Source organism: Ursus maritimus, unplaced genomic scaffold (assembly GCF_017311325.1).
Source record: "Ursus maritimus isolate PB19 unplaced genomic scaffold, ASM1731132v1 scaffold_17, whole genome shotgun sequence".
NCBI classification, from domain to species: domain Eukaryota; kingdom Metazoa; phylum Chordata; class Mammalia; order Carnivora; family Ursidae; genus Ursus; species Ursus maritimus.
The window spans coordinates 53,240,154-53,258,651 of NW_024424119.1; the positions used below are offsets into that span (position 1 = coordinate 53,240,154).

At 60.7% G+C, this 18,498-nt stretch overlaps 2 protein-coding genes across 5 annotated transcripts; one reads left to right on the forward strand and one right to left on the reverse strand.

Annotated features, from left to right (window-relative positions):
* Window positions 1–4,256: 4,256 nt before the first annotated feature.
* On the forward strand, window positions 4,257–13,672 carry PKN3 (protein kinase N3). 2 transcript variants are annotated; one of them, XM_040632006.1, is made up of 22 exons: window positions 4,257–4,286; window positions 5,409–5,649; window positions 5,828–5,973; window positions 6,437–6,548; window positions 6,621–6,748; window positions 6,943–7,126; window positions 8,039–8,185; window positions 8,268–8,377; window positions 8,484–8,627; window positions 9,047–9,122; window positions 9,210–9,378; window positions 9,566–9,668; window positions 9,776–9,843; window positions 10,156–10,219; window positions 10,370–10,461; window positions 10,798–10,974; window positions 11,846–11,908; window positions 12,035–12,111; window positions 12,549–12,691; window positions 12,780–12,887; window positions 13,053–13,133; window positions 13,226–13,672. In XM_040632006.1, the coding sequence occupies exons 1-22, from the start codon at window positions 4,272–4,274 to the stop codon at window positions 13,436–13,438; spliced, it is 2,661 nt and encodes an 886-aa protein (XP_040487940.1). In that variant the 5' UTR covers window positions 4,257–4,271; the 3' UTR covers window positions 13,439–13,672. The 2 variants fall into 2 exon arrangements, with proteins under 2 accessions (XP_040487940.1, XP_040487939.1); XM_040632005.1 differs by having other exon boundaries at window positions 6,437–6,748.
* Window positions 13,613–17,018, reverse strand: ZDHHC12 (zinc finger DHHC-type palmitoyltransferase 12). Of its 3 annotated transcripts, none has more exons than XM_040632007.1 (5): window positions 16,860–17,018; window positions 15,243–15,379; window positions 14,791–14,868; window positions 14,430–14,593; window positions 13,613–14,247 (listed from the first exon to the last, which is right to left on the reverse strand). In XM_040632007.1, the coding sequence occupies exons 1-5, from the start codon at window positions 16,957–16,959 to the stop codon at window positions 13,917–13,919; spliced, it is 810 nt and encodes a 269-aa protein (XP_040487941.1). In that variant the 5' UTR covers window positions 16,960–17,018; the 3' UTR covers window positions 13,613–13,916. The 3 variants fall into 3 exon arrangements, with proteins under 3 accessions (XP_040487941.1, XP_008696928.2, XP_040487942.1); XM_008698706.2 differs by having other exon boundaries at window positions 14,430–14,596; XM_040632008.1 differs by having other exon boundaries at window positions 14,024–14,225; window positions 14,430–14,596.
* Window positions 17,019–18,498: the final 1,480 nt, after the last annotated feature.

Below are 18,498 nucleotides of genomic sequence, written 5' to 3' on the forward strand. Positions count from 1 at the left end.
CTGTGCCAAGCTCTGCTCGTGAGGGAGTGAACTACATGAACTGGGGCACAGAGGATAATGTATAGATAATGTATCCATCTGGAAATGTATCCGGAGGTTTCATTTCAAACCTGAAGGAACATGTTATTTTAGACCATCACTGCAGTTGAGGTGGTTTCTCCAAAGATGTTCTGATTTCTAGAGGACTTAACTGTTCCCTGACCTCTGTGACCAGCCCTGCAGTTCGACCCAGCTCTGGCTCTGGGATATATGTAGAGTTTTAAATGTCCACAGAATCCTGCCTGTCTCATTGGGTTGCCGTTGGTTTTACATCTGGCCTGTTTCACTTGTGTTAGCTGTCTGGCTGCCAAAAGTTACGGATTTTTGACTTGATGGATTCTGGGGGCCTTTGAAAAGGCTTCAGAGGATTCCTAGTCAATTGTGTTTCTGAACTAATTTATTTTTATCATGACTGCTTTGTAACAACTGGTTTCAGCGTTTCACTTGGTCCCGGAAACAGGTTTAGTTTTTCTGCCTTTTCTGTTAGGTTGTGCTATGAAGTCTTCTGGCCATTTCAAAAATGGGATTCTGTTGCAAAGGGCAAAGACTTCCAGGGTTTCTGAGGATCGAGACAAGTTCTTTAGGAGATGAGTGAACAACCATTCCAGTTGTTTAAAGAGGACATCTTACCCTTTGGAAAAGCACCCCCCCCCCGCAACCCCAGCAGTCACCATTCCCTTTTGAACAGGTGGCTGTGTTCATGAAGACGTACAAGTTTACTTGTTAACAGGTCCGAGGCAAAGGACTGCGGTTTTGTGATTAGAACAAGAATAGGGAGTGGAGGGTGTGTGCCAGCTTGATTAGTTGGTGACATGGGGTACTCCTACTACCCAAGGGAGGCAAATCTAAACATAGATGGATTGATGTTTGCAATACTGGAAGAAAATGTATAGAAAGTAAAACTTTTTTTTTTTTTTAAGATTTTATTTATTTCTTTGACAGAGAGACAGCCAGCGAGAGAGGGAACATAAGCAGGGGGAGTGGGAGAGGAAGAAGCAGGCTCATAGTGGAGGAGCCTGATGTGGGGCTCGATCCCATAACGCCGGGATCACGCCCTGAGCCGAAGGCAGACGCTTAACCGCTGTGCCACCCAGGCACCCCCAGAAAGTAAAACTTACCTAATGTACCTGCCAGGAAGTTATACGTTTCTTTTGGGTTGATGTTTATACAGTTAGTTGTTTGCACCATTCACACTATTTACTGGATGTTGAATGTGAAGTGAACTTCAATTTTCTTAAGCATTATAATTTCATGAAGTACCATCGGACAGGATGAAGCTCTTTGGTCAGACTCCTCCCATCAGCCTAGGATTTGCATTCATTGTGGGTTTGCCCAGCCTGGGGCTCGTGGATTCTGCTACTTCTCACCTCCTTTCCATTATTGGCCAGTGAGGCGATGAAACACATGGCAAACTTGGAAAATCATTTTGAGATCTTTCACATAATTCAGCTTTCTTGGGTGTAGGGGTAGATAAATGATCCCCAAGGCGAGGGACAGATACCTGCCGAAAAGAGAAGCTTTGCTAGCTTAGCTTGTTTGTGCTTTCCTTCAACCTGCAGTCAGAAATTGGTAGTCTTTTTGCTTCTAAATTATGCTTGATTAACATTCAGCTCAGTGCAACTTGATAACCCATTGAAAAGACCCCTCGGCAACTCGGCAATATGCCCACGTGTAAAAGTGATTGTGAAGTGTAGGCATGCCCCCCACTGAACCAAGTTGCCTTTGCTTAAGCTGGTGTCATTTGGTTGATTTTCCATTGCAGGACAACCCAGGATTGTCCACGGCTTGTCAGTATCCCCTTCTCCACTCTGTTGAGTGGGAGGTGGTCAGAGCAAAGTGAAACTGATATTTCCTTCAGTAAAAGCACCGGAGGGCGCCTGTTCCAAGTCAGCACATCAGCCACCTTCAATGTTTGACCCCTGCTCCCAGCCCCTTGGACCAGGCTCCTTCCAGTGAAGTCCTGGCACAGTGCCGGTTAGCACAGGACCCTAGAATTCCTACACAGGCGAGCCATTGCCAGGTCAGTCAGTGCCCATTGCTTGGCTTTCCTGAAATTGTGGCTCTTTCCTAAGATGTAAATGTGTCTTCTGTTTGGATGGGTTCTTTAGGGCAAGGGAAGAACGGTGGCTCTGGCTGACCCAGAAAACTCCACTCTGGTTGAGTGGTGGGGGCCTGAGAGATGTCTGGTCTTACTTATTTTTTTAAGATTTTATTTATTCATTTGAGAGAGGGAGAGCAAAAGCAGGAGGAGAGGGAGAAACAGACCACTGAGCAGGGAGCCCAGCGTGGGGCTCGATCCCAGGACCCTGGGATCATGACCCCAGCCGAAGGCAAATGCTTAACTATCTGAGCCACCCAGGCGCCCTGAGATGTTTGGTTTATTCATCTGTCATTTGTAATTTGGCATGATTTGGGTGAGGCTTTCCTTTTTTGAGACGCATACGTTCATAGAGTAGTGACTCTAGGCAGGGCCAAGACTTCGTGGGGGCGACAGGTTTGGGATTAGCCCATTTGACACCAAGGATCTAAGACGATGAGAAACTTTGGGGCGGGAGGAAGGGGCTGAGCCAGCCTGGAGCGGGCCGGCCGCACAGGCGGCGTCCCACGGCCGGCAGGCGGCGCCATCGCCACCCGCCACCCCTCCGGGCAGCTAGAAAACCCCGGCCCGGGAGGAGTCCCTTCCTGCCCCTGTGTCCCGGCGCGGGGGTCAGCGTCACACCGAGCGGGAACTGCAGCCTCAGGAAAGGGGCGCTGAGCCCCAAAGCCCGCGGAACCTGGGAGCCGGGGAGGCCGGACCTCGGGTTCAGGAGTGGGGTCCCGGGCGCTGACCTCTCGTGGCCGAGAGGCGGCGCTGATCCCAGCTCCCGCGAGGGCCAGCGGACCTCGGGAGGGGGCGCCCGATCCCGCGGCTCCGGCTCCGCTTCCCGGGAAGTTTCAAGTTTGAAAGTCCTGGCGGAGGGGCCGGGGCTTCCGGAACTGCAGTGGTCGAGAGGAGGGGCCGAGCGGCCGGAGCGGCGCCATGGAGGAGGGGGCGCCGCGGCAGGTGAACGGCGCCCGGAGAGGCCGGGCTGCGGGCGCGGGCCGAGGGGGTCGGGGAGTCTCATTCACGCCGCGGGCGCCCCGAGCTCCGGCCGCGTCCCCTAGACCCGACCCCCAGCCCCTCCCGGGTCCCTTCTCAGCCCCGGCCCCGGGCGTCGCTACACCTCGCAGGGCAGACCTGAGCACGGGGGTGAGTCGTCATTGTCGCCTGAAAACGCCCCCAAATCACCCCCAAGTGACTCAGAGCCTCTGGTCAGGCCAACGCATGAGCACGTCTGAATCCGCAGTCAGGGCCACCAGGATGGGCCCCAAAGTTTCCTAAAATCGGTTCTTCCCTGTGGGACTGTAAGACCGCTGGGATCTGCCTGGAAAGCAAGGGGGGCCGTGGGGGCACATTGGGACCAATCCTGGGGGAGAGGAATATGTGTGTGGGTGCAGGGAGAAGAGGGCCCGGGAGGGGGCCAGTCTCTGCGCACTTGTGGGGGTCCTTCCAGGATCACAGAGGCATGTGGGGATTGGACACGAGATGGGGGAGCCTGGCCCAGCACCTGGGCGGGAACCTTTGGGTACACAGAGGGCTCTAGTCCAAGTGGCGAGGGCTGCGGTGTTCCTGCCGGCGCTGGCAGTAGGTGCTGGTGGAGTCAGCGGCCAAAGCTATGTGTTTGTCAGTGGGGAGGGAGGGGCGGAGGTCTCCCCAGAGCAAATGCGGGGGGTGGGGGGCAGCTGTAGAGCAGAAAGGCGGAGGTGTGTGTACCTGGCAGGATTCCAGCCCAGAGCAGACAGGACCATGGGCTATGCCCAAGGGCAAAGTGTCCTCCACAAGACTCCTCGCGTGCCCCCACCCAACGTCTTAGGCAGCCTTCAGGACTGCCTCTGCCCCCTCGCACCCCCTTCCTCCGGAGGTCCCTCCGCCTGTCCCAGCAGTGGCTTGTACACATTTTCCGATTTCCTGTGAACCTCCGCCCAGCAGCGGCAGCTGGGTGACTCAGGACCCCAGTGGCCGGGCCCCCTGCTCCATGGGATCTTTGTTTGCTCAGGCCTTTGGCTCTAGCCCTTTGGCCTAGGGCCCTCAAAGGATTTCCTGAGTCCCGCCCCTGCCCTCTGACAGCCAGGCCAGCAGGCCAGCGGAGGCCTGGGGTGGGGGGTGGGGTTCCCTGAGGCTGGGGTGGCACCCCTGACACCGGGCTGAGGAGATGGAGAGCCGAGAGGTAAGGTGGAGGCCCCAGAGGAGTCCATGGGGAGTGGGGGGCATCACGGGTTACCCTGGGCTGAGGTCAGCTTTGGCACTGGTTGGTCTGAAGTGTTGGCTTCTGAGAAGGAGCTTTTCCTCTTCCTTGCTCCCACCTGGGGTGAAGAATGAGAAAGCCTCCACTTCCTCCCCGTAGCTGAGCTGGGCATGGCCCCCGGAGGCCTCCTCAGCCCGTTTCTGTGCCTCTGCTTTGCTCCCTGAGGGAACATCCTTGGCCCCCACTCAGGCCTCTGGCTGCCCTCTCTCTGTGTGATCTGGGATGGTTCCCTAGCCTCTTTGCTGGCCCCACGTCTCAGCTAGAATCGCAGCCTTGGAGAGAGCAGCCCGATGGGTTGGCAGGGAGAGGGTGGCATCCCCTTCTCGGTGTTGTGACCTCGGGCAAGTTACTTAACCTCTCTGTGTCTCAGCTTCCCCATCTGTAAAATGGGGATAATATTATATCTACCTCATGGGATTCTTGTGAGGATTGACGAATTAACGGATGTGAAGCTCAGAACAGACCCTGACACCATGTACTGTTGTCCCTTCAACAGCCCAGGGGCCTGGGGCACTGACTCCCCCCGGCAGTTGAAACTGCGTGTATAACTTTCGACTCCCCCAGAACTGAACTTAACTACTAAGAGCCTAGTGGCGACCAGAGCCTTACAGGTGACATGAAGAGTCTACTCCGTGTAGCCTCTTCTGTATTCTTACAATAAAGGAAGCTAGAAAAAAAAAAGGAAACGTTATTAAGAAAATCGTAAGGAAGAGAGAACACATTTACAGCCCTGTACTGTGTTTATCGAAAACACTCTGCTTACAAGTGGACCCGTGCGGTTCAAACCCGTGTTCAAGAGGCGTTGCCAATTTTTCCCTCTCCCTCGTCCCTAGCGGCGGAGGACAGGAGTGTGGCGTGGGGCGGTGCGTAGCTTTGGGGTTGGCGTCTGGCCAACGAGCTGGAAGGTCAGAGATGCCCCCCAGCCCTGGGTGTCCATCCTGGCTGCCGGGCACACCTCCCTCTCCCTCCGTCTGTGGGGACCCGAGGCCGCCGGGGACGGGGACGGGGTGGGGTGGGGGGCGTGACTGCTCTGCCATTCCACAGCCTGGGGCCGATGGGCGGCCCCCCGAGGATGAGAAAGAGGTGATCCGCCGGGCCATCCAGAAGGAGCTGAAAATCAAGGAGGGCGTAGAGAACCTGCGGAGGGTAGCCACGGACCGCCGCCAGCTGGGCCACGTGCAGGAGCTTCTGCGCTCGTCCAACCGCCGCCTGGAGCAGCTGCACGGAGAGCTGAGGGCGCTGCACGCGCGCATCCTGCTGCCGGGCCCCGGGCCTGGCCCGGCCGGTGCGTGAGGGTGGGAGGTGGGGAGGGTGCGGGGCCCACCCAGCTTCTCCACCTCGGCCCTGAGCGCGCTCGGTCTCCTTGGGCGCCCCCCTGCCCGGGAGGGAGGAGAGAGCAGGGCTCTAGGGTAGGGGGCTCTCGGCTCTGGGTCAGGGCTTCATGGGCCCCACGCTGTGCACAGAACCTGTGGCCCCGGGCCCCCAGCCGCCCGCAGAGCAGCCCAGGGCTCGGCTCCTGGAGGCCCTCCAGAGGCAGCTGCACGTGGAGCTGAAGGTGAAGCAGGGGGCGGAGAACATGACGCACACGTATGCCCACGGCACGCCCAAGGTGAGGCTCCCTGCGGCCCCCGGGTTGTTGGGGGGGTGCTGCCCCAGCCCCTATTCTGAGAGGGAATGCAGCTGGGCCAGTGAGCCTTTAAGGGAGACACAGGCTTAACCCTTAGTCTGATCGGGGAGGCACGTTCCCCAAATCTCAGCTTGGTGGGGAAGGCACGGCCTGAACCCCAATCTAGCAGAGGAGGCACAAGGCGGTCTGATGGGGAGACCCCAGGCCACGTTCCCGGAGGTCTAGCAGGGAAGGCCCACCCCGGCCCCAACTCCCAGCGTGATGTGGGGCGCTCGGCCCTGATGTGACGGGGGAAGCTGGATCCCACCGAGCCCTGTCTCCTCTGAGGGAGGAGGCTCTGGCCCAGACCTAGGCTCACAAGGGAGATGTGGCTTCAGCCCGGGTCTGACCAGGGAGGCCCAGCCCTGGCCCTGGTTCGGTGGGGGCCTATGTCCTGACCCCACAGGAGCGGAAGCTGCTGGTGGCTGCCCAGCAGATGCTCCGGGACAGCCAGCTGAAGGTGGCCCTGCTGCGAATGAAGATCAGCAGCTTGGAAGCCAGCGGGTCCCCAGAACCAGGTGAGGCCGGGAGAAGCGGCGCGGGCCGGGCAGAGCGGGGCGTGGGCCTGAGGGCTGACCGCCTGCTCCCAGGTCCCGAGCCGCTGGCGGAGGAGCTGAGACATCGGCTCCGCATCGAGGCTGCTGTGGCCGAGGGTGCCAAGAACGTGGTGAAGCTGCTGGGTGGCCAGCGAACGCAAGACCGGAAGGCGCTGGCCGAGGTCAGACCAGGGTGCCCTCCCGTGGCGCTCCTCTCCGAGTGCCTGCTTGTCCCCACGCCACCCTCTGCACCGCGGCCGTGCCGTGTGGGGTGGCAGCGAGGAAACGGGAGGCACGCTCTGTCGGGACCTCGTTGCCCTGGCGCTGGCCCCTGTGCTCCAGGGGCCCGTCCCCCCTGCCTGTTTCTGCTCTGCAGGCTCAGGCCCAGCTCCAGGAGTCCTCCCAGAAACTGGACCTCCTGCGGCTGGCCCTGGGGCAGCTGCTGGAGGGACTGCCTTCCGCTCACCCTCTGCGTGGCAGAGTGGCCCGGGAGCTGCGGACCGCTGTGTCGGGGAACCCCCAGCCTTCCGGGGTGCTTGTGAAGCCCACCGCCCTGACAGGTAGCCAGGAGTCCCTCCCACATCAGGGCTCCCCTTTTCTTCCCACGAGCACCCTGAAACACAGAGGGGGAGAACTTGGGAGAAGAGTTTCAGTCCTGGTCCCACCACCCCCTAGCTTTCCGCTCTCTGGACGCTTAGTTTATCCTTCTGTCAATGGCGATGATAACAGCACCTACTTCATGGAGTTGCTGTGAAATTCAGTGAGTTGTCGCGTGTGAAGTGCTAGGCACAGGGCGGGCATAGTCCGGACACGATCGGTGAAGCTGTTACTTAAATGAGTAACCGTGACAATGTTTAAAGTGCCCGTGTTAGGGCCCTGGAGGCCGTGGTACCCAGTTCTGGGCAGTTTGGACTACCAGAAAGTTCTTTCTTATCACTGAGCTGCATTTGTCTGAATTGTAGCTGAATTATAATCAACCAGTAATCTAAGCATGTGGCCTTTGGAAACCCTGAACTTCCTACCCGGGACACAGGGCCAGCCAGAGAGCCCAGCACCTTCCTTCCCCTCTCAGAGCTGGTTCAGGGTTAGACAGGCCACATCCCGTTGTGAGCAGAGCCAAGAAGGTGAAGGACAGGGGCTGCATGGGCTCCCTCACCTGGCATTGGGGAATCATGGAATGCTTCCTGGAGCAGGTGTTGTCTCCATTTAGCCTTGAAGGGCTTCTGGGAGTTGGCCAAGTAGACAAGTTGGGGAAGGCAGGGCGGGGGCATGGCTTGTTCAAAGGCCTAGAATTCAGCTGGCTACTTGGGGCCACCTTATATCCTGTCTCCTGGCTAAAGACCCCAACTAATGTGGGCAAGGAATGGGTTCAGCCATCTTCGGTAGAAGGTAGCTTTCCGGGGGCCCCGGGGGACTTGGCTGTGGCAGTGGGAGAATGGCGCTTGACGGTGTTTCCCGCACGCTGCCCGCAGGGACACTGGAGGTCCGCCTCCTGGGCTGTGAGCAGCTGCTCACAGCAGTGCCTGGACGGTCCCCGGCGGCCGCGCTGGCCGGGAGCCCCTCCCAGGGCTGGCTCCGGGGCAGGGCCAAGCCGCAGCGTGGCGGAGGAGATCTGGCCAGTGAGTAGGGGCCACAGGGAGCGGGGGACAGCAGAGGACCTCTGCCCCTCGCCTGCCCTGAGCTCCCGGTCTCGCCCCGCAGCGGAGGTGCTGGCTGTGCTGAAGGTGGACAATCGTGTCGTGGGCCAGACTGGCTGGGGGCCGGTGGCCAAGCAGTCCTGGGACCAGACCTTTATTGTCCCCCTGGAGCGGGTGAGCCCTGGGACGGGCAGGTGTGACCTCAGGCCACGGGGTGGAAGGCCGGCCATGGGGGGGAACGTGCCGTGCCCCACTCCTCAACCTGGCCTCCCCGACGTAGGCCCGGGAGCTGGAGATCGGGGTGCACTGGCGGGACTGGCGGCAGCTGTGTGGCGTGGCCTTCCTGCGGCTGGAGGACTTCCTGGACAATGCCTGTCACCAGCTCTCCCTCAGTCTGGTGCCCCAGGGGCTGCTGTTTGCCCAGGTGCCCCCTACCCTCCCTCTGACCTGACGGGCCCCGGCTCCATCTGAGCTAGAAGGGCCTTCAAGACTAGGTGACCTTACCACACATAGGAGTGGAAATTAGGGCCCCGAGGGAGGAGGTCTCCAGGGACTAAGGATTCCCAGCCCCTGTCTTGAGGACTGCGTGGTAGTCTAGAGGCCCGCATCTTGGTCCTGACTGTCTAGCCTCACGTGCGACCGTGGACAAGTGCCTCGCTTCTCTGGGCCTCAGTTTCTCCACTTGTACCAACACACACCTTGAATCCCCCTCTCTGGGGCCCCTCTGGTCTTGCATCATTGACACAGGGAGCTCAGGCTGGGATCCCGGAGACCAGGGAAGTACCCTGGTGGCAGGTGGGGTGGGAGAGGACTGGTCTCCAGCCCTGCCCTCTGCCCCTGCAGGTGACCTTCTGTGACCCTGTCATTGAGAGGAGGCCCCGGCTGCGGAGGCAGAAACGCATTTTCTCTAAACGCAGAGGTGTGGACGGGGAGAGGGCTGTGCAACCTTAGGGGGCAGGGCAGGGGCCGTCGGGGGCTCTGGGACTGAGCCCCCCTTTTGTCCCAGGTCAGGACTTCCTGAGGGCTTCACAGATGAACCTCAGCATGGCGGCCTGGGGACGCTTGGTCATGAGCCTGCTGCCCCCCTGCAGCTCCCCGAGCACGATCAGCCCCCCCAAAGTGTGCCCCCAGACCCCGGCCCCACCCCGGGGGGCTGCTGAGCCTGCCTCGCCCAGGTGAGGAGCCGCCCCGCCCCGGCTGCCTGCTTCCCTGCTATGGCTGCCTCTCTCCACGTGCAACTGGTGTCTGTTCCCATCACGTACCCTCCAACCCTCCGTCTGTCTATCTCCGGCATTGCTTTGTGTCCGTCCCACGGCTCTTCCATTGGCCTGTGCCTGCCATGTGTCTGCTTTCTCCACGTAGTAATTTCCCACCCAAGAAGAGCCCCTTGGGAGAAGAGACGAGGCCCCCACCCAAGCCCCCACGCCTCTACCTGCCGCGGGAGCCAACCCCCGAGGAGATCCCGGTGAGGGGGTGCTGCTGGCCCTGGGGCCTGCGGGGGTAGGGGTGGCAGGGCTGGAGGGAAAGAGGGCAGGAAGCCTGGCTCTGCTCTGAGCCCCTCTGCCCTCACAGCGCACCAAACGCCCCCACATGGAGCCCAGGACGCGAGTCGGGCCGTCTCCTCCAGCCTCAGCCACCAGGTACCCCCATCAGGCTCCCTTTTATGCTTGAGACACTGACCTGCTCACGCGGGTGTTTGCGTGTCCATTCAGACGTCATCTGATCCTCCTTGCTGTCAGGTTCTTACTAAACCCACATTACTGAGCTCCAGGTGCATTCCAGGCTCTAGGAAACCGCTATCCCAGGAACCCCCAACCCCCAACCCCCCACCCCCAGGCTTTCCAGCCTCGTTGGTGGGGACAGCCCAGGAGTGGACGTGGAGGGTTTGGAGCGGCTCTTCATGGAGGCCCGGCTCTTGTGCCAGGGGGCTTCCCGTGCCCTCTGTCTTGCAGGAAACCCCCCCGGCTTCAGGACTTCCGCTGCTTGGCCGTGCTGGGCCGGGGACACTTTGGGAAGGTAGTGGGCTGAGGAGGGTACCGTGGGAGGGGGTGAGCAGGCCCCGGCACCTGAGCTGGGAGGAGGCTGTGATTCCTGGGGCCGTGGGTGAGGGAGGCAAAGGCTGCCCTGTGCTGTCCGTCTGGAGCCCGAGCTCTCTCTGGTCCCCAGGTCCTCCTGGTCCAGTTCAAGGGGACGGGGAAGTACTATGCCATCAAGGCGCTCAAGAAGCAGGAGGTGCTGAGCCGAGACGAGATAGAGAGGTGTGCAGTCAGGCCCGTGGGTACCCGGCCCTGGAGGGGACCCCGGGTGGCTGGCCTGAGCCGGGGGCACGGGAAAGGCAGCTGAGTGCTCCTGGGGCTGTGAAGAGGTGACCCTCTGGGGCTGCCCAGTCCTGGGTTCTCTCTCTAGCACCTGCAGTGGTTAGGTGGGTGCCCTTGAGCAGCTCCCTTCTTCTCTCTGCCTGAGACGTAGAAGCCATCATTCTACCACCTGGCACTTTGACTGAAGACCCAGAGGGCCGAGGCTGTTGTGTGGGTGGCGGGGCACAGCCAGCAGGGGTCTTCCTTCCCTCCACATGCCCCCTCCCTCCATTGCAGCCTGTATTGCGAGAAACGCATCCTGGAGGCGGTGGGCCGCACGGGGCACCCCTTCCTGCTCTCCCTCCTTGCCTGCTTCCAGACCTCCAGCCACACCTGCTTTGTGACCGAGTTTGCACCCGGTGGTGACCTCATGATGCAGATCCACGAGGACGTCTTCCCTGAGCCCCAGGCCCGGTGGGTGCCCACCCTTCTTGTCTGCCTCTTCGAGCAAGCCTTCGGCGGTCCCCTCTGCCCGCTCCCTTCACCCTGCTTCCCCCAGGGTGCCCAGCAGCAGAACAGTGTAGAATCAGGGAAGGCTTGGTTCAAATCCTGGTTGTCAGCTCTCGTCAGCTCTCACAGCACTGTGACCTCGGGCCTCAGTTTATGGAGCTGTGGAATGGGGTGAATGAGAACTATTTCACAGGCTTGTTGGGTAGATGAACCCAGTGTTTATAAATTGTGGAGCACGGGAACCCGTGACTAATCGGTGACTGGAAACTGGAGTTCTTTTTTTCTTTAAGATTTTATTTATTTGTCAGAGAGAGAGCACAAGCAGGGGGAGCAGAGGCAGAGGGAGAAGCAGGCTCCCCGCTGAGCAGGGAGCCCATGCGGGACTCGATCCCAGGACCCTGGGATCACGACCTGAGCCGAAGGCAGACGCTTCACTGACTGAGCCACCCAGGCGCCCCTGGATTTATTTCTTGCCCAGTAGAGTGCAGGCTCTGGAGTCTGGGTCTGCCACTAGCTGTGTGACCCCAGGGGCGTCCCTGACCTGGAGTCTCAGGTCCTCCTTTGAGAAACAGATGTGATGAGGATCTGCTGCGGATGGTGGGGAGGCTGTGGGAGAGTAAGACATGGGGACACATGGCATCATTCCTGGCACAATCTCGGAGCCCGAGAAGGGTAGGCTGTCAGCGGGCAGCAGCCTCAGGCCGGTGTCTGGAGAAGCACCCGCATGAGGCTCCCCTCAGGCTCTCATCCAATCTGCCCGGCGGGGCCATCCTGGTGTCCCCCCGCCCTGCCCCGCACAGTCCTGGGCCTGAACTACCCCCTACGCCACCCTCAGGTTCTACCTGGCCTGTGTGGTCCTCGGGTTGCAGTTTCTACATGAGAAGAAGATCATTTACAGGTAACTTGCCCCGGAAGTGCCGGGGTCGGGGTCCGGGCGGTGGGGGGGGGGGTTGGTGAAGGAGCAGCCGCTGCCCTCCTCTTGCGATGCTCCAGGGCCCCTTTGATCTGCCCCCCTCACCCTCAGGGACCTGAAGTTGGATAACCTTCTGCTGGATGCCCAGGGTTTCCTGAAGATCGCAGACTTTGGGCTGTGTAAGGAAGGTGGGTGCCTCCTGTCCAGGATCCCGTGTCCTCCAGCCTTGCTCGGCCAGCCCAGGCCAGCAGAGTTGTGGGCCCCCCATCCCCACCCTGGCCCTCATTCCAGGGATCGGCTGGACACGCTGGTTTTTCCTTCCCAACCCCAGAGGCTCTTAAAGAGCCCCAGCTTGCCCTTAGCCAGAGGGAGAGGCTGTGCTCAGGGTGGGAGAGGGCACCGGTTCTCCTTTTTCTTCGTGACCTTGGCACGTGAGCTTGGCTGAGGCTCTCCTTCCTGCTGTCAGATGGCATAAAAACTGCCACCACCTCCAAGGGTATGGGGCAGGGCTTGGCACAGGGTCCGAGACCTGAGGTCATGAGGGTTGGCTGTTGATTCTTACACCCACTGAGGTTATGCGGCTGAGACCCATGGGGCCCGCACCAGTGTGGATGCTGGCTTGCAGGGATCGGCTTTGGGGACCGGACAAGCACCTTCTGCGGCACCCCGGAGTTCCTGGCCCCGGAAGTGCTGACCCAGGAGGCCTACACACGGGCTGTGGACTGGTGGGGGTTGGGCGTGCTGCTCTACGAGATGCTGGTGGGCGAGGTGAGCACTGGAGCTGGGCTGCCGGGGCCTCTAGGTGGGGGTGGGGCAGGGGTGGCTTAGGTGCCCTGCTGAGCCCCCTTTCCCCCAGTGCCCATTCCCGGGGGACACAGAGGAGGAGGTATTTGACTGCATCGTCAACGCAGATGCGCCATATCCCCGCTTTCTGTCGGTGCAAGGGCTCGAGCTCATTCAGAAGGTATCACCGCAGGGGCGGGGTGGGGCTGGACGTGGCTGTGGCTCCCAGCGGGCTGTCCCCACCCATGCCCTTGGGGGCCCTGCGGCCCAGCTCGCTGGGGGAACCTGGGCAGGTGGGCAGTGCCTGGGGCCGAGTGCCCTCCGTGAGCCCCCCCCCCTCGCCCAGCTCCTGCAGAAGTGCCCGGAGCAGCGCCTGGGGGGGGGTGAGCAGGATGCCGAGGAGATCAAGACCCAGCCTTTCTTCAGGGTGAGTGGTCCCGGGGGCCTGGCACAGGGGGAGGCGTCACGGGGCCACATGCCCCTGTTCGTCGTCTCAGGCAGCTCCGCCCTCGCCCCCAGACCACCGACTGGCAGGCCCTGCTCGCCCGCACCGTCCAGCCCCCCTTCCAGCCCACGCTCTGCGGCCCCACGGACCTGCGCTACTTCGAGGGCGAGTTTACGGGGCTGCCGCCAGCCTTGACCCCGCCTGACCCCCGCTGTCCTCTGACTGCCCGCCAGCAGGCCGCCTTCCGAGACTTTGACTTTGTGTCAGAGGGATTCCTGGGGCCCTGAGGGCCTCTCTGGCACGTCTGCCCTGTCTGCCCAGCTGCGCACCCAGCCCTGGAGGCCCAGCCCTCGCCGGGTTATTTGTGGGTCTTGGGCCTTGAAATGGCAGCGGCGGGGCTGCTGGGGGCTACCCGCCCCCTGGGAGACCTGGACCAGAAAGGGCGGCACAGCAAGGAGCAGTTCGGTTTGGTTTTTTAATACTTGACTTGCTTTATGGATTATTAAACTTATAAAACTCTGCACTGGAGGCATCCTGGTGTGGGGGGCAGGCTGAAGGTCTCCCCCCCAGGTCCTCTGCCTCCCCTTCTTTCTTTGGAGGGCAGAACTGCCCACTGAGGCAGGGCTTCTGTCGCTCAGCTCTGCTCTGAGGCCTGCGAGGAGCGGGCAGGAGTGAAGAACCTCAGGCCCTCGGAGGGCCGACCCCAGCGGGGTGGCATCCCCTCTGGTTTTCAGGCACAAGACGGTGGCCTTGCCTCCAGCGACCCTAAACAGCCTGGCTCCTGCCCTCCTCCTCCTCGTCCTCTCCCTCGGCCCAGAGGGTCTCCCAGGACCCCGAGGGCCATCCGCAGAAGAAGTGGGCCAGGTTGCGGGTCAGGCCGCGGTCGAAGGGGTTGCTGGGGCGCTGGCGGAGGTAGGCAATGCGGTGTGAGGAGATGAACTCCCAGGTGGTGGTGTTGCTGGCCACCAGGTAGAGGTGTGAGGCGAGGAGCAGGCTGGCCCCCAAAGAGAAGAGGGAGAGCAGCAGGAAGGTGGCAAACAGCAGCCCGCTGGATCGCAGCCACAGCCCCCAAGGCTGGAAGAAATGGAGGCCAGACCTGCAGGGCAGGATAGAGATGGGGACCGAGGCTGGAGGAGGGCAGGGGTGCCCCAGGGAGCCCTGGTGGGCAGGCCGTTTGGGAGAAGGTCCGAGGCCGCGAAGAGGGAGTCCTGGCTCTCTCCGCCTTGCAGGCTCATGCTGCGGCCCTCCCCCCGCACCCAGGGCAGTAGTGGAACCCACCATGCCAGGTACAGGCCCCACAGAAGCACCACCAGCTGCAGCGCCAGGTAGGCCACGAAGAGTGGGTGGTTGCGCTCCCCCACGCAGTTCTCCATCCAGGGGCAGTGGTGGTCATAGCGGCGCACGCAGCGACGGCACTCGCGGCAGTGCCGGGCCCTCAGGGGCTGCTGTGGGCATGGAGGGAGACGGGCTCAATGCCAGCTCCCCTCTGGGCCCAAGACTGAGGGGAGTGATGAGGTCAGGAGGCTGGGGCCTCCATCTGGGAGGCCTTCCTGGAGGGGGGAGGCCACAGCAGGCGGGGCAGGTCAGGGAGTCTCCAGCTTGCCCCTGCGCCCTCCCGTGGAGGTCCCTGGTCACCCACCAGCACCAGACAGTATCTGCAGCGCCGAAGGGGGATGGCTTGAGGAACCATGGCCGTCTGCTCCTCCTTGGCCTCCTCCTGAAAGTGGGAGATGGGGTATAAGATAGGGTCCCCTTGGGAGGCAGCACAGGTGGGTGTTTCCCTTGGGGGCTAGCTTCGCTCTGGGTCTCTGCGGTTGGGGGCCCAGCCCCTGTGTCATGGAGGGGGTAGGGTGGGGCAGAGTGCTGTGGTCCCAGAGAAGCGAAGCTGTGTGACCTCTGCCAGTTGTTTCCCCTCGCTGGGCCTTGGCGATTTCCTCATCGTAGGATGGGGTTCTAGGGCCGCTAAGAGGATTCACTGAGGTGCCCCCAGCAAAGCGCTCTGCACAGATCCTGGCATGAGACCATTACAGGGGCCTTGCGTGTCCTGTTGGTGGGAGGAAGGGTTCCGGCCCCCAGGGGCCCCCTGGTTACCTGGGGCTGGGGCTGGACATTCACATAGCCCGGGTCCATGAGCGACACGGCCAGGTAGAGCAGCAGGGAACCCAGCACGAGGAGCAGGAAGGTAAGGGGCGGGAGCAGCTCCCCCTGCTCTTCCCACTGCCGCAGCGCTGGAGAGGCCGGAGAAGGAGAGTGAGGCAGGGGCCGAAGCCGAGAAGGAGGAGGCTGTGTCGTGGGGGGGTGTAGCTGAAGGAGGGGAGTCTGTCCCTGGCTGAGCAAAGGCCTGGAGATGGGGTTTAAGGAGTGGATGAGTGGCCAAGTCTGCAAGGGTGGCCACTGCACAGGGTACAGGAGGGAGAAGTTTGGGCCCAGGAAAAAAAAAAAAAAAAAGGCAGTTCATCTGCATTTTATCTGGAGGACAAAGGGCAATAGGGAAGCATGGACGCTTATAGGGTCCGATCTGTTTCTGAAAACCCTTGTGGTACTGGAGAAAAGACAGATGGGGGAGCAGGGAAGCCTGGAGGCAGAGAGCCTATCTAGGAGGGAGAAGGGGGTAGCCAGACAAAGGCACTGGCAGGAAGAGTGGAGACAAAGGGATGGGTAGATAAGGGGTAAGGGGGTGAAGGGGCCAGACTTGACTAGATGTGTGGGAGAGGGAGGAGGGGTTCCTGCCCTTGGCTCCATGATGGGGAGACCAGCCAGGTCTGATACGCTGATGAGATCGCTGATGAGATCGAGACAGAGGACGGCCTGGCCAGGAAGGGTCCAGCCCATGTGGGTGAATGAGGATTTCGGGGGGAGCAGGGGTGGGGAGTGAGGGGCATGGGACAGTTAGATAACAGAGTGTGGACAGCTCTGGGGCCCCTTAGTTGTAAAAAGGAGCAGAGAAGGAAAGGTGGGTTGGGGGTCCTTTTTGAGGGGAAGACTGAGCAGGTTTTTAGGCTTAAGGGTGAAGACCGTGGAGGTGGCTTGAGAAGGTCTTGGGAGGAAAGTGACAACACCCCCAGTCCAGGTGCTGAGGCTGGAGCAAGGAGGGGAGAGTGGGGGCTACCTTCCCTGGCAGGGAGGGAGGGTAAGAACTTGGATTGGAGGCAGCCTGGCAGGTAAAGAGGGGAACGATGTTAGTGGGGTCGGGTCAGTGGGGTGGATGGGGACCTCAGGGCAAGAAGTGAGGATGAGGAAATGAGGGGCAGGCCGCTCCCCTCGGTGTTTTCTTGCCCCAGAGGTTGGGGAGCCTGGACTTGGGCAGCTAGTGGTCACGGAAGTGGGCGGGGTGCCAGTCCTTGATCTACTTGATCCTCGGAATCTTACGGAGGGACGGTTGGGAGTCAATTCCCGGGAAGGACCAGGTGGGTCCCGGGATCAGGGGAGATGGGGACTCAGGTCGGTCGTCGGATCTGGCGGGCACCGGATGGGTCCTGGGATGCACAGGGCATCTGGGAGGGATCAGGAAGATGCTGGGATTAATTAGGGATCAGCTGGATATCAGGCAGAAGGCAGGTGGCTCTTGGAATGATAGATGGGGAAGAGACTCAGGGGCTGGCGGAAACGGGGTGAATCCCAGGATTTCTGGGAGACCCAGTGAGACCCAAACATCTGGGGAACCACGCGGGATAGGGTGGGTCTGGGGTCGCGCGGGGTCCGGCTCACCGGTATCGTGCAGGAAGAGCACCAGCGTGATCCCCCAGGTCAGCACAGTGTGCCCGGTCCGCACCAGGACCCCAGGGCTGAGGAGCGCCCACGGCGCCATCTCCTCCGCCCGGGGCCCCACCCGGAAGAAGCGCCCGGAGGGGCGGGCCCTTCGAGGGAGAGGAGACGCGGCAACCCGCGGATTGGTGGATCTGGGAGGTGGGCGGGGCCTGATTGGGTCGGGGAGGCTGCCTATTGGATGGCAGCTGCGGCCGAGTAGGCCCTCGAGCCAACAGGTGCCTGAAGAGGTTGAGGGCGGGCCCGGCGCGCGCGCAGCTGGTAACTCCCCCAACCCCAGCCCCCACTAGCCAGGTAACTTTCGAAAGCTGAGGAGCAGGCGCGAGTCTCGGCCCCGCCCCCTTGGGCTCCCAACCCCAGGGCCTCGCGCATGCGTACAATTCCCTGGGCGCTTCCATGTTCAAGACGTTTGGTGTGACTCCAGGTTGTGGAATTGTGCCGGTTTCAAGGGTACGATACCTGAGGTCTTTAGAGGGGCAGGACTCGCCTTCGATTGCTCCGTGGTGACACCCTTACCTTCTGGCTATTCATTTTTAGATATTGCAAACAGGATGAGAGCAAAGCGGCCGTCCGTGGTGCACATCCTGGGTATGAGGGGCCCAAGTGAAGTCAGAGTCAGAAATACCAGCACTGCCTCTTCCTACTTGTGTGAGCCTGGGCACATTACTGAACCACTCTGAGCTCTGTTTTCTGCCGATATAGTGAAGACCGATGATAGCATCCGCCCCGCCAAGGTGGTTGGGAGGATTAAACAATGCAAGCGCAGTCAGTGTCTAGCGCGGGCGGTCATCTCCCCCGCTGTAAGCCAACACCTCACCCCGCCAGAAGGACTCGCCCAACCCCAGGCTTTGGGCTCTTCTAAGGCGAAACCTCATCATCGTTCACTGTTCACATTCCTTCAGCTGTGTCCCCAGGGCATTCCCCATTCAGCCAGGCCTTTCCACCCACACTTCCCACTGACACTAACATCCACTGATACTAACATCCACCTTCTTTCTCCAACAGATGGGCCCCTCCGGCCCCTCCAGTACATTCTTCTGGCATCTGTTGTTTTGTCAGCTCAGCATCCCCTTTTCTGTTGGGGAACTGACTCTTCCCCATCCCGTGTGGTTCTGGAGGAACTGTGTCCCTCACTCCACAGGGTGACAGCAGGCAAGATGTGGGCATGTCACTCTAGAGCGCCAAACCTGGTTCCCTATCTCAGTGTCCCCAGTGATTGGCCCTTGGTGGACATGTGACTCAGCGGGACCAAACAGAATCACTCTGTAAGAGTACTGTATAAATGCTGAGAGAGAAAGGGGCATTCTTTTGGATCTCAAGCACCAGGAATAGGATGTGAGGGCCACTGGCAGCTGTCTTTACAGTATGTGGAGGGAGACTGGCAGGAGAGAATGAAGCCAACTTCTAGAGTCAGAGAGATAAGCAGCCCTGAAAGAGGGAGTGAGAGAGTCTTCGCAACGTTGTCTGGACCCCTAGATGCAGCTATTCCTGAAGCAGATGTTGACCTCTGGGTTCTGTGAATGAATTCCCTCCCACCTTTGACTAGCCTCGGTAGGTATTTGAGTTGAGTGACCGTCACTTG

Bases quoted from the DNA above. Each gene is read 5' to 3' on its own strand.
- PKN3 (XM_040632005.1), top strand. The intron at 5,650-5,827 runs GTGCGTGAGGGT...CGCTGTGCACAG, and splicing joins CCCCGGGCCTGGCCCGGCCG to AACCTGTGGCCCCGGGCCCC. The intron at 8,378-8,483 runs GTGAGCCCTGGG...TCCCCGACGTAG, and splicing joins TTATTGTCCCCCTGGAGCGG to GCCCGGGAGCTGGAGATCGG.
- ZDHHC12 (XM_008698706.2), bottom strand. From the start codon at position 16,959: ATGGCGCCGTGGGCGCTCCTCAGCCCTGGGGTCCTGGTGCGGACCGGG. The intron at 14,869-15,242 runs GTAACCAGGGGG...TCCCACTTTCAG, and splicing joins ATGTCCAGCCCCAGCCCCAG to GAGGAGGCCAAGGAGGAGCA. The intron at 14,597-14,790 runs GTGGGTGACCAG...CCATGCCCACAG, and splicing joins GCAGATACTGTCTGGTGCTG to CAGCCCCTGAGGGCCCGGCA.